Raw genomic sequence first — 14,554 nt, forward strand, 5'->3', positions numbered from 1 at the left:
TTTAGATGTATCTCTGTATTTCATTTCCGTACATTTTTATTAGTCCAAAGGGATTTGTCCCTTGAAGGACTATTGTTTTCGTTTTGCGATTTTGCGTCGGACTCATAAACGTCGGTTCACTTTTCAAACTGTTGCTACAAAATGTTAGAGTCCTGCATTATATTTGAAGAAATTAAATAATGAAAAATCTGCATAAATGTATGTATATTTCTCGTATTGTGATAAAACAACGGTACATAGAGTCATCGAATTTTGAATAACGTAATCCTCCAACGAATATGAGCATGTGGAAGACCAAATTTGAAATTTGAAATTTGTTTTATGATCGATTTCCTATTTTTTAAAACTTTGACGAATTTTTGATTAACAAACTCAAGGATTTCAAAGCGAACAACGGCAACGTTGTGCAGAAAAAACATTTTTATCTCCAGCGCGTGAGTCTCTGTATCGGAAATTCTAAAGATATGCTCGTTTTAAAACTATTTTGCGATATTGCTGTTGCACTGGATCTTATGGTTTAAGTGCGAGGAACATGATATTTAATAAAGAAAGGTAACACACAAAATGTTAAAAAACGCCCCTTTGGACGTAATTTAAAATCTGAAACATTTCAGATTTTTTTTTTTTTTTTTTTTTTTTTTTATTTATTTATATTGGAATTAGTGGTAAGATGATTTCTTCTTAACAAACAAAGCATGCATATGAAATGATGCAAGGTATTTTAGATATATTTATACAGTAAAAGTTTCTTCAAAATAGACTGCTATTTCATCTAATGTACAAAACAATTCCATGAAGTAAATTTCTTTATGTAATGATATAGACTTGAAGCTATGAAAAAGTACTTTTAAAATGGTACATAATTTGAAAATAAAAATATAATCAATGTTATTAATTATTTAATTGTTTGCACTGGGCATCTTGCTGTTGACACAAGCACCGAGAGCCCAGTGAACAATTGCATTCGGTCGCGCAGCATGTATCTTCGGCATATTCTTTCAAAACTCTATCTGTTATATCATGATAATTCTTTTGAAGATATTCATCCACACAGTCTTTGGGAGTAGGCATGCTGAAATCTTTTCTAGGATCATAGGGAATGCCAAAAATGCGCTCTCTGGTACTACAGCCGATTTCTGGAATCCCACTCTTAGACCTTGGGATTTTACGTTCCTGAAAGTATATATTTAATTTTCTGGCTTAATTTTCTACCAAGTTTTATATGAAATTTACGTACAACCAATTGTAACTCCTACAAAGATGAGAGGCAATTGCTGTCAAACAACCGTTCAGCAGATTTTGAATAACGGTCTAATGTTGAGTTGAATATTAAGAAAAGTCCGCATACAAGTTCACAATCCTTAAAATATCTTAAAAACGTAACTATTAACTTTCCAAGTGCAAAATATGCTAAACAATGGTTAAATGACAATCTCTTGTTTGCGAAAAATCCAAGCATTAACTTGTGTGATATTATAGGTACGAAAGGGATCTGTTGAACGAAGTCTGAAATAATGTGAGAGCTAATTCTGGATTATTTTGTGTTAGAAGTTTGTTTACAGTTTGCAAATTCTGTAAATGGTATTTGTATATTTTCATTAAAATAACGGTAGACGTGATTACTAAAATTTATAAAATGTTAAGTACTTCCTTTTTAAAGTGATCAATACATAAGACTCTGACAGAATTTGAGATTTGCTTACTAAGCTTGGGTTATTTAGTTTGCTAACTTTTCTGAATAGATGGGGCAGCGGCTTTCACATTGAAGTATCTAAAATCACGTAAATTCCTGAAATAATGGGGCTCACATTAACATTCGCATTCCACTTGATTTTTCCAGTTTCCTGATGTAATGTACGATAATTTAACTTGCTAAATAAATTGATATAGATTTGTAAGGTAGTATTACATTTCTCCTGTACGTGCTTTCTTGGTTTAAAAGATTAGTGAATCCAGATAATAAATTCGTGGTGGATTCGTATCATTAATCCTGGAGCACGTTGGAGCACAATTGCTTTCTCCTCTGTTTTGCTTCGAAAACACCTAATATTCTCACCGAAAAATGATGAATTATATGAAAAAAGTGTACTATTATTCACTAAGTGTAATTGGGAAAGATCATCGATTGGTTGATTAAACAAAGTTCATTACATTAGTTGGTGACTTAATTACTAGAATGCAATTAATATTTCATTTCAATAAATATTATTTAAGATTTCCGAAATATACCTTAAAATAAATTTTCATCCTTTAAAATGAATTTCAGGGCTGGAAAAACCAAATTATATATGCTCTTAGAAATTCTCATAAAATTATATGTATGGAATATACTTGTAAATATAATGTATATATTTACAAGTTCAACAACTGTTTTTCAACCTAGTTGTAATGTTTGCATTTTTCTTTAGTTCTTTAAGAGTGTGCATATTTATACTTAATGCTATATTTAAGTACTTTCATTTATGCATTGGAAACGACGGAGAGAATAATATTTTTTGCAATTAATTCTCTAACTCTTGTTAGTCTCATACTCTCTCTCTATTTTCGTCATTGATTAAAAAAATGAATTTATGGAATTTTGCTTCTTAATGGTAAATTTGATTTGAAAAGTGTTAATTATATATGCACGTTATTTAATGATTTAAGAATATTCTTAATAATTAGGCATAATGTGCTATATTGTATAATTTTAAATGAAAAGAAACCGAATTATGTCGGATTCAATTAAGCATAAGTAAAATTCAGGAAATTCACACAAGTTGAGCAAAACTATATATTTATGCTTATATACGTATTTGGAAAGTACTAGAAAATCGTTCTTAAAATAAATATATCCATTACATTAAAAATTAGATATTTTAATATAATGGATATATCTATTGTACTAAAAATTAGTATATATTAGTATATTCTACGCTAAAATTATATATGTATAAGTAAGTACTCCTTTTCAAATAGCTTTGGGGAAAACTGAGCGAATGAAATCTTCTGAAAGAAACTGTTAATAAATAGAACTGAAAATTAGATTTTAAATCATTTAAAATAATTTACCAGTCCTAATGACAAATTGTTCCGTTATCCTTTCTCATTCCGATTCCTTCAGTCAAAAGATATATGAACTATTTTGTATGAATAGTAAATGCCTTTATGATTGGTCATAAATATTGGATAAAATTAGTGATAATGACTTTTGATGATCGAATGATAGATAATCGAATGATAGATAATGAGTGATAATGATTGAATTTCATGCCAAATATCGTCATTAATAATAGCGGAAATGTAATCCCAAAAATCCACTAAATTTTCAAAAAATCTTCTGACCGACAGATTTTAAGTACTGTTATATATTAGCATAGTTCACTATGAATATATATAAGAGCATGTCATTCTGAGAGATCCAAACAATGGGGTTATCTTATCTTTGGTCACCAGAATTGTACCACGCAAGAATTAACTTTGTTGAGCCAACGTTGTATGCAAGGAATACGATATAATACAAAGCTGGAAAATTTGCTGCGATCTTGCATGCGGCTTGTATAGTGTTTACTAAATGTAGTCCAAAGTAATAGTAGTAAATTAATCAATATGTAACGTGTGTTATACTATTGTTATCATGTATGTACTACCCGACATGCAAGAAAGGCATATTTTGCACTCTGTTACTTGTCTTGCTGCTGCGTTTAAATGCATACGTTTCATCAATGAAGTAGATGTAAATACCAACTTACGGGCATATTCATAGCTTGTTGTGCTGTAACAGACACACAGTTGGGTTTGATTCTTTGACAAAGACTTGAACATTGCTCTGGACAAGCAGGACTGTCGAATGGACAATAGTGGGGGTGGCATTTTTTTGGAAATGCCATAGTCTTCCTGTTGATTAAAAAGATAACAAAATTAGTTTATTGTACCAAATATTTCTTTTTGTTTGAAGGAATAATAATAATAATAGACAGCATTGAAAACTTGTATAAATTTACGCTGGTAAAATTTCAAAATTTGCGTAATTTTATGTGTATTATCATTTTTTTATGAAACACTGCACTATGAATTAGAAGATACTATAAAATGTTCTTTCCTTTCCGTCAGTAATCTTTAGTGCATTTTGTCGCGATTAACTATCCCACTCCATTCCGACGTCCCTCCACTTTATATCCGAGTGGACAAAACCGCTGAACACAGCTTCATTCCAAGTTCGAATTTTGGTGAACGGGGTGTCTGCATACGGCTTTTGTGTTTTTTTACATGTGTTGCTTGAATATCAGTCAATTCGCTTTAGAAACACCTCTATAAGAGAATTTGTTTAAAGATTCAGAGCCTTAAGATTATTAATTTTTATAAATTATTTTAAAATCATAAACTTTAAAGAACACTGGAACTTAAATTTTGTTATTTTCATATTTTTTAAAATGTACCTTTGAACTTTCAATGTTTTTTCTAGTTTAATTCTTAAAACAATTATAACTTAAGCAGTTATGATTAGCCTAGTTGTTTAAAAATTAATATTCCAGGGGTTCAAGATATAAAATATAAAATCATAAATTTAAAAAACACAAAATCATACATTTAAAATTAACTTTTAAAAACTACAATACAAAATGTTAGTAAAATTATTTCAGCATAAACTGAAGCCCTTTCTAAATTTGTGCAATAAAAATGTACTTAAATATCTACACGCATTTACTTCATTATATCATTTGCCTATAAGTCTTGCCACAAATATTTTCCATAAATATTAAGTTTATTTTTTCTATATTCTTATGATATTTTCTTATTTTAATCGTTGGATTAAACCTTATAAAAGTCATTCCAAAAATAATTTTAAAATGTAAATACAGGCTATTCAATCGTTAAATTTATTTTGACATCTCGATACGGAAAAGTTTGCTAAACTAAGACGACTACAATCTTTGTTGACAGAATTTATAATCGTTTGTTTATACTTTTATAATGTCTGTCGGATGATTTGTAAAAGATTTTATGATCCTTGTCGGAGATTTCTTCGAGCGATTCCCAGCTGTATGATAGCAAATTTCTGCGGGAAAAGCTTTCTCAGTATGACTACAACAATGACCCAATCAAGAATATACACATTTAGATGCAACATGATTGTTTATTAAATCAAAATATGCATGCAGTAATATGATCATTGCGGCATATATTAAAATGCATACAATTGCAGCAGTTCTGTATACGTCATAATATAAAAAAAGAAGGGGGGAAGTAAACCAATCATATTCAGTGCTAAATGTTATTAACTAAAATCCATGCCAGTTTAAACAGACCTCTGAAATAAAATCTAATTGAAACATTTTAAAATTCTTAATTCTTTTGTTTTTAAGTGTAATTACTTTAACATCGGTCTTGGATGGGAGATATAACGCAACAATTGAAACATATACAACTGAATAAGCATTTGCGAATTCCGAAATGTTATTCAAAATATGAAACTGAAAAGTTTCCATACTATAAAACGCTCTCCTGAACTTTTAATCAAAATTAAACTTCGGACTAGTATGCAGTTGATGAATTACATTCGCCGAAAATATTTTGCTACAGTATACTGCGAAACGTAATCATTTTAGCATTTAAAGGGGCCACAAGTAATATGATGTGAATCACCTGTCATATGTAACATAAACTTAAGCCATTTTGACTTAGAAAGATTTCTATCGAAACATCTTTTGCCTTTAGTAGATGGGGTTTCTAAGGTTTATCGTTCTTAATAACCAAGCTAACTATCTAACCAGCAGTTACTTTAAAATTTGAAAAATCAAATTGACTATAATTTTTGATGCAAAGTACTGAGTAGGAAAATAAGGTAAATTTATACTTCGCATGCATAAATAAATATATAATTCTACAAAGAATGCTCTGAATCTGGGATATCTATCATAATATAGAAATAACCATTCGAATTCAAATTTTTTGTTACTCTACTCTTATCGTGACCGGATTCTGAAACGTATCCATGCATATATGGATGTATGTGTGCATGTATCCATGTATGTGTATGTATACACACGTACATACGCACATACATACATACATGCATAATACATACATTTTTTAAAACGATAACTGAAGAATATGCAAAATTTAATATTCTTAAAAATTATTAAAGCTATGCATGTAAAACAAAAATATCTACCTTTTAGTACATAAAGAACGAAGGGCTTTAGTTTCTCGTTTCAAATATTCTAAATGAAAAAAAAAAGAGAGAAAAAGAAATCTAAGCAACAGAAAGAATTTTGCATATTGTCATTTTGCAAGATGGTAGACAGGCACAGTCGACAAAGAATTTGGTTTCAAACAGCTGGCCTCTTTAAGTATTATCCTCTGTGACATAATTGCTTTTACTTCTGACTGCGTTTTATGAAGGTATGTGAAACATCATATATTTGTGCCATCTAGCGTAAACTTATAGAAGCCTTATAGCATAAACTATTGTTTAGCAGTAAGTTTTCGTATCACATTGACTTTTCAAGTGTTGTCTGAGAAATTCATAACGAATATTTGTAAGAACAGCTTAGACATTCTCCCGATATCCATGCACGGCTTACCATTACGTGTACTTAATGTTTAAATGCGCAATAATCTGAAATTGAATAGTACTGTCTGCATCCCCCTCTATTATTGCATAATCAATGCACATGAAAATAACAGGGAAAGAATGTTAGCTATTTAAAATACATCGTAGCCTAGTTGATACTCATTAAATAACTTCTTTGATCTAATATTTCTCTTCTAAACCTGTCTCTAATTTTAAAATTTACGATTATTTTTGTATTTACGAAGGCTTACGAAGGTTATTTTCGTATTTGCGAAGTCTAAGAATAAAAATGTTACCTTAATTATGATATATTTTTAAAAATCATGTAGAGACATTAGGACTTTTTGGAAGACAGATAGATGAAAAATTAGCAACGCCTTTACCGGGAATCGAAACACGGACCTCTGGAATACCGGCCCAGTGTACCACTACACCACGAAGGCACGCTAGGAAAGTGGAAGAAATACCTTATATACTTCCCTTTTTAAAGGGCGAATGAGGTATTCAGGGTACCCAATCGTCAAATCCTGGGTGCGGAGAAACTTCATCCAACACCTTTTTTTTAGTTCGGGCGCCACTTAGAGACATTAGGTAATTTTTGGAAGTAGGCAAGATGAAAAATTAGCAACGACTTCGCCGGGAATCGAACCACCGACCTCTGGAATACTGACCCAGTGTGCAGAACCTCTACACCACGAAGAAACGCTAGGAAAGTGGGAGAAATACCTTATAATCATTTAAAGATCTTTTTTAACTAATGATATTTTTATAACATTTAAAAATTGTGTAGATCTATACGATTACGAACATGAGATATTTAATATCTATCCACCAAAACGTATAAATCTATTTTCTATATTTTACTTGTTTTTTAACTAATGATATTTTTATAACATTTAAAAATTGTGTAGATCTATACGATTAGGAACAGGAGATATTTAATATCTGTCCACCAAAACGTATAAATCTATTTTCTATATTTTACTTGTTTTTTAACTAATGATATTTTTATAACATTTAAAAATTGTGTAGATCTATACGATTACGAGCAGGAGATATTTAGGTATTTTTCCGTTTTGCCGGCGCAAGCGATAAAGTCGCCAATAATGGTGCAACCGATGCCAAACGGAATATTTTCGCTGGTAACCTTTTACGCCTCATTTTCAAAACAAGGCGCAGCTTTTTCTTATCAGATTGATTGTTTCTTTCAATACTGGCATATAATTATATAGAATTTTTATCAGATAGTTCAGTTTTATGTCTAAGGCCATTTTCGGTAATTAAGTCAATTAGGATGCAATCACAGCGCTTACCCGAAGCCGAAAATATAGAAAAGGTAAAATCAAGGGTTAAATTCATCGATTCTAATGAGAATGCATTAGCGAAGTAAAGCACTACAGTTTTGCATAATTTCTGAGTAAGCTATTCGTACGAATTGAAATATTTTTTGCATTTAAACTTGTGTTCCAAATTAAGATTTAACTTGAAATTAATGTAGATAATTACTGAGAGAATTAGATTTTTGTAGAGTAGTTTACGTGAGATGAGATCGCTTGGGGTCACGTGATATGAACCGGCGAATCAGGATGTTGAACCATAGTAAATTCTTAAATTAATGTCTTTTTACAAATTTATTGTCTTTATTTATTGGCTTTTTATAAAATTTTAAGCGATATTAAAATGTTTATGCCTTCAAAAAAAGAATTCTTAGAACTAACATTTTTTAAATATTTTTTATGTGTATACTGTATGTTGTCGCCAATAAAGTCTGCTTGGCGAGATTTGCGCCGGCGAAACGGAAAAGTACCGATATTTAATATCTATTCGCCAAAACGTATAAATCTATTTTCTATATTTTACTTGTTTCTTAACTAATGATATTTTTATAACATTTAAAAATTGTGTAGATCTATACGATTACGAACAGAAGATATTTAATATCTATCCAACAAAACGTATAAATCTATTTTCTATATTTTACTTGTTCAAAATAAAGTGGAAAAGATAGAAAATACGTAATTGGATGAAATTAACTTCATGGCTACATGACAATTATGCTGTAGCTTTCACATCCAAACAAATAACAAAGCTTCGAATGAATAATCTTTTTTCAGATTGTTTTGCAGCAGTTAACAGCGTATAACACTATATATTTTGCAACAGTCACCATCAGTCTCTAAGATATTAATGACTCAAAAACAACGATACCATATTCGTTCATAGAGTAATTAAATACTTATTACTGGGATTGTATGGTATCTCAAGGAAGTACGTATGCTTCATAACTTCACAAAAATTCTTGCAAGGGAAGATAGCACAGAGCAGAAATTTCTGAAGGTATTTATACGTTACAGTGAAACACTGAAATCTGGAGAATGTCGACATTCACATAGTCGCTTGGTATATGTCCGAAATATTTTCCAAATACTCTTATTTCTGACTTATACCGGTAAATTTCGACATTCACCATGTACTAGTGGTGAATGTTGAACATATAAGAATATTATATTTTCTTATATATAACATATAAGAACATATAAGAATATTATATATTCTAATAAAACGCACTTGAGACTTAAAATAAGAACTTAAAACACACAGTACATTCAAAATGAGAAACTAAAATAATAGTAGTTAAAAACTAAAACTTACTAAATTATGTGATTCAAATCTTATTTATTGCAACAACTTAAACTACTATGACACTTTGAGTTGCACAAAAGGCCCTTGCTTTAAAAAATGCATTTATTTGTAGAACACTTCCTTTTGCAATGACAGCATGTATATATACTCCTCTCTTTTCGACATACACCAGAGCATATCTGTGATTGTCGACATACACTGGTGAAGCTTCAAATGTACAAGAATGTAATGCAATATTCGATCTTTCACCGACGTATTTGGTGAATGTTGACATTCTCCGGTGAAAGTCAACATTCTCTAATTTCGGTCTTTCCAGGTAACATATACACTTTTAACAGTTGCCGTCTAATTCTGTGTCTATAATAAATTACATTCCACTATAATAATATTATAAAAGTTGTCAAAGTACTCACTTAATTATGTGATTGATGAAGGTGATCGTTAAAATTCCCAGAAATGGTTCGGCATCAATTTTTGGTAAGCACAGCTGAGCTTTTAAAAAGTAGCTTATCTGTTGCTAATATAGTATTAGTAATTTTAATAAAAATATGCAAAGTAATTCATCAATTTATCTAATGAAATTAAATACCACGTGCTTACTGTGTGAGTGGATTCTTTTTACATACATGCGACGAACATTCATTTGAAAAAACTTTGACAAATTCGTTATCGTACTAATTTACCATTTAATTAATAAGTCCAATCATTATTCACTAAATTAGTTTATATGTATTTATAATATATTACATCGCAATGGCTGCTGAATATTTGCTCAGTCATAACTTTACGGTTTTTATAAAATGACAGTAAGTAAGGAAATTTTATTATTTCAGCACAATGAATGTTAATTTTATCGAAATTATTGTAATAATACTTGCTTCTCACATTTCCAGTAAAAATTGAGTGCTTTTTCTTGTAATTTTTATTATATTTTATATTTATAACAGCATTTTATTTTTAAGAAATGGCAATAAAAATTGTTAAGGGACAAAAGTGATTTCAGTTTGCGTTTTCTTGCAATATTTGTTCACTGAAGTTTATTACGGGATTAAGTTACGTAAGAATTGTAGCTGGTGCTGTAATGTTATTGCTTTGTAAGTTTCTATGATTATTTTCATGAATTTTAGGGGTATTTTACATTTTACAGATATAAAAAATTTTACGAACTTCGTATTTTTCTTTACCGTTTTTAAAGCATTAATTTTAATTTTTAGATTAGTTTATTTTTAAATAATTTATTTGTTAACGTTTGTTAGAATTGAAGAAAGTCAATGTAAATAAACTTAATGGAAATTCCAAACCAAGATTTTGAACTTTGACTTATCCTCAGTCGTTCTCGTCTTTTCGAAGACTTTTTTAGAGAAACCATCGTTCATTCTATTGCAGTAGACAAAAATGTTCGATACCGAACCAATCTTTTTGTTTTTTGTTAAATTTAAAAATACAATTCATCTTGAAGAAAGTCTGAGCATTTGTAGCAAAATGTATAATTTTGTTTTTGGTTTAAGTCTTGATGATGATCCTCGTCTAATATGCAATAGCGTTTACTATATTTCCACAATTTCATCGACTTATAAATCCAAATTTCAACTACGGTATAAAGTTTAATTAGTTAAGCACCAGTTATTTGTGCTATTTCTTACTCTAAATATGTTTTCCATGATAAATGCTGATGTCAATCTTTAACTCCGAAATGTTTGCTAAAATGTGTATTGTAAATTCCAAATATGGAAATTTTACAAAAATGTTTACTGATTACCCCACATCCAACCTCCAAATTTTTCTTCGATTTCTAGCGATACAATTATTACCTTAATTATGATAGATTTTAAATTATTTTTTGTTAAGTAATGATTTTTAAATAATAATTAAAAACTGTGTAGATCAATATGACTACGAACAAGAGATAATTAATATCTAACTACCAAAACACATAAATCGATTTTCCATTTTTCTTGTTCAAAGTAAAATGGAAAAGAGACAAAATATTTTCTTCGTTGAAATTTACTTCATGGCTATATGAAGTAAATGTATCTATATTCATTATCTTGTAGCCCTCATATCTAAACAATAACCAAATAAAATAACCAATAAAAATAACCACTCTGAGAGTTTGGCACCGAAAGTTCGAAAACAAGGACTATGACATTCAAGAAGCAGAACTGTTTAGCCGGCCCACTGATGTTGATGAAGTCTACCTGCGAGAATTTGTGCAAGAAGATCAGTATGCGACCACTCGAGATCTTGCTAAGGAGTAAGACGTTAGTGTTATGTCCATTAGTCATGTTATGCATTGCATAAGCTTGACGTACAAGTTCAATCGCTGGGTGCTGCATGAGGTGACCCAAGTAGATAAGGAGACAGATGTATTCAGGCCTGCACTAATCTGCTGGAATATGAGCGCAAGGACAAACCTTTGGACTGGACCGTCACTTGTCATGAAAAATGCATTTGTTTCAACAACACAGGCCGAAAAGGGAGTTGTTCTGTGTCGGCCCGTAGGCAGTCTTGCAAAACGCAGTGTGACTAACAAAAAAGATCATGCTTTGTATCTGGTGGGATTGCCGTGGTATTATCTGCAAAAAGTATTTAGAGAAAGATAAAATCCTTGACAGTAAGGTGCACAGAGCGATGCTAGTGCGTGTTGATGCTGATATCAAGGAAAAATGTCGAACTGAGTTCCGGCGCAAAAAGGTAATATTCCATTAAGATAATGCAAGACCACATGTGTCTGCATTCACCGGCTGGACTCAATACGGGCTCTAATTGGATCTTTTGCCACATCCACCACATTCCCTCCTTCGGACTTCTACCTTTTTCACACCTGCAGCTACAATCTTGCTGGTGCTACCTTCCATTCTGCAAAGGACGTACGAAATGAGGTTGATGTGTTTTCGGACTCGCGGCCACCAGGTTTCTGGGCCAAAGGCTTTGAAAAACTACCGAAATGTTGCACAAAATCATAGATTTGAGTGGGGATGACTACTTGCACTAAAGATGCTGCTTTCATGTCTTTTTTTCTAATTTTTTAAGCACGTGTTTTGGCGGAAAACATTCCTTACAGCCAAATATTTTACAACAATCATTTTCAGTCTCTAATATATTAATGATTAAAGAAGAACGATGTTCGTTCATAAAGTAATCAGATACATATACATTTCGATAAATAATTTTTGCGGGCGTACGGGTTCGTAATGAATTGAACGTACATAGAACCGACGATAGCTATAAAAAATTAATTTTTACCAATTGAAACACTTTATTTTTCTGGGACTTTTACAGAAATACTCCCACAGCTCTTCTCAATATCACAGACTACAAACAATAGTTACATTTCGAACTATTACAAAGCGCATCTAAAGACGGAAGCTCACTAGGAGATATATCACTACTCCATTACTGACTCCGAAACAACCGAGAAATCCTCTCTTCGGTTTTACACAGTTTTCCTCCGGTCGTCGAGAAATCTCTAGTATCTTCCACTTCTCGAAATTACTGGAGGGCATATGAGGGCCGGATACGGTTAAAGTTATGTATAGAGATCAATTATACTTATTCAATCACAATACCAATTACAGTTAGACAGGGAACGGACCAAAATAATTGCCCGTTTGGTGATTTCTCGCCAAAACTGTCGTTACCTTGGTGATATCTCGCCAATTTAGTGCGGTAGCTATTTACTCAATGTTAAATCTTATGATAATAATGGATATGGAAAAATAAGATTAATGTTGTCCCTTTAATCTTATTTTTCCGGCTGAGCTTCGTCTCTTTCAAGCATTTCATGTTAGATTATACAAAAATATCCTAGAATTTCTCATAAAGTTTCACTAAAATTATTTACATGCATTAAAAATTCGTAATATTATATGTAATACTGAAATATGCAGACAACTCCCTATTATCAAGAAGTAGATTAAACTAGCTTCCAAATTAAACGCAGCCTAACGAACAGAAATGGTAATTTTTTTAAGGAGGAACGAAGAAAAAGTTATTGGTACAAATTATCAGCTAAAGCAAAACTCTATAGAATACAAAGAAAAGGAACCGAAAAATACACAGTACAAACAATAGCAGTAGCTGGTAATATCATAGTAATTGGGCCGTGCTTCTATACACAAAAATGCGTAATTTAAGTGTACGTTTTCCAGGGTATATAAACATTGTTAAATCATCTATGAAAAGTAAAGTACTGAATATTAAAAATAAATCAAGTATACAGCTATTAATGATTATTTCACATTGATCCTATCCAAATACAAAATAAATGTGATCGAAAGTGAGCGGCATGTGCACTATGAAATGAGAAAGAAACATGGGGACCGGAAAAGCAGAGAAAGAAGTACCAGAGCTCCCGCTCGAAAGAACTTTGACTACTGATATTAATGTGTGTAACCTAATGAACTTATTCTGCAAATTAAAGCGCTTAAAAATACAAGCAAATTATTATATCAGTCATCTTCTGTTGGCTATAATATGGTTAATTTCTTTTTCTTGTTACTGTTTAGCTGACCTGAGATTTACCATGTTTCTGAGTACACCATGAATGTCATCCCCGATTTTGTTTCGTTTAATGAGGAATTGACCGAAAACAATATTATCGATATAATAGAATAACAATATAATTTATTCAAATAGAATGTCATGCAAGTTAGGTTATTTATGTGTTAAGTGTACTTTTTTACCTTCAGATTTAAATAAAATCTGGGTAATATTTGTTAGGCAGTAATACATCTTTTGCCATTTTTTACTGATAAATAAATAAACGTTCTCTCTGGTATTGAACCAAGCCTCACGCCACATAACGATCATTTTCTAAATGATGGTTTGTGAGGTTTATAATAATTTTACTAATAGTTATTTTAATTCGTTAGCCTTTTCTTTTATTTCGTGTTTCTCTTGTGTTTCCTCGCCAGGATGTAAATGAGTTAGGATGAACGAGAATTTGTTTAAACTGAAATAGCGGGAAATGGTTAGGCATAGCATGTGTGTTGCTATTGATTGCACACACTGTTGTTTTTACCAACAATATTAACAATTTTGAATCCTGAATATCGGCTTCTCATTCTTGCTGAAGTTTAATATCACGCAGGTGTCGTTTTCTGTGTCAAACTGCTAGGTTAAATTAATTTCTTTAGTTTTGAACTATTAGCTTGTCTTGAATTTAGCGTATCATTATCTTTAGTTTTATCGCCACAGATAAAGGGTGGATTTGCAAGCACAAAGATTGTGTCATCTATAAATAATAAAAGATTCAATAAAAGGTTCTGTTACATTATTCTCCTGTTGTATTCATCTTCTAGTCTTAGCTTTGGGTCGCTAAGAGACTTTCAAGTAGGTCTAGTAGCATTTTAG

The 14,554-nt window shown here is 31.1% G+C and overlaps 1 protein-coding gene across 1 annotated transcript; it reads right to left on the minus strand.

Annotated features, from left to right (window-relative positions):
• Positions 1 to 422: 422 nt before the first annotated feature.
• LOC118184680 (uncharacterized) lies at positions 423 to 9,685 on the minus strand. The gene is made up of 3 exons (XM_035354387.2): positions 9,613 to 9,685; positions 3,732 to 3,876; positions 423 to 1,173 (listed from the first exon to the last, which is right to left on the minus strand). The coding sequence occupies exons 2-3, from the start codon at positions 3,867 to 3,869 to the stop codon at positions 892 to 894; spliced, it is 420 nt and encodes a 139-aa protein (XP_035210278.1). The 5' UTR covers positions 3,870 to 3,876; positions 9,613 to 9,685; the 3' UTR covers positions 423 to 891.
• Positions 9,686 to 14,554: the final 4,869 nt, after the last annotated feature.

Source organism: Stegodyphus dumicola, chromosome 5 (assembly GCF_044657685.1).
Source record: "Stegodyphus dumicola isolate Sdum_Otavi_A_Nest chromosome 5, ASM4465768v1".
In the NCBI taxonomy this organism is placed as follows: Eukaryota; Metazoa; Arthropoda; class Arachnida; order Araneae; family Eresidae; genus Stegodyphus; species Stegodyphus dumicola.

Coding starts and splice junctions, on each gene's coding strand:
- LOC118184680 (XM_035354387.2), bottom strand. CDS start 3,869: ATGGCATTTCCAAAAAAATGCCACCCCCACTATTGTCCATTCGACAGT. Junction 1,174..3,731: donor AACAAGCTATGAATATGCCC/GTAAGTTGGTAT, acceptor ATATACTTTCAG/GAACGTAAAATCCCAAGGTC.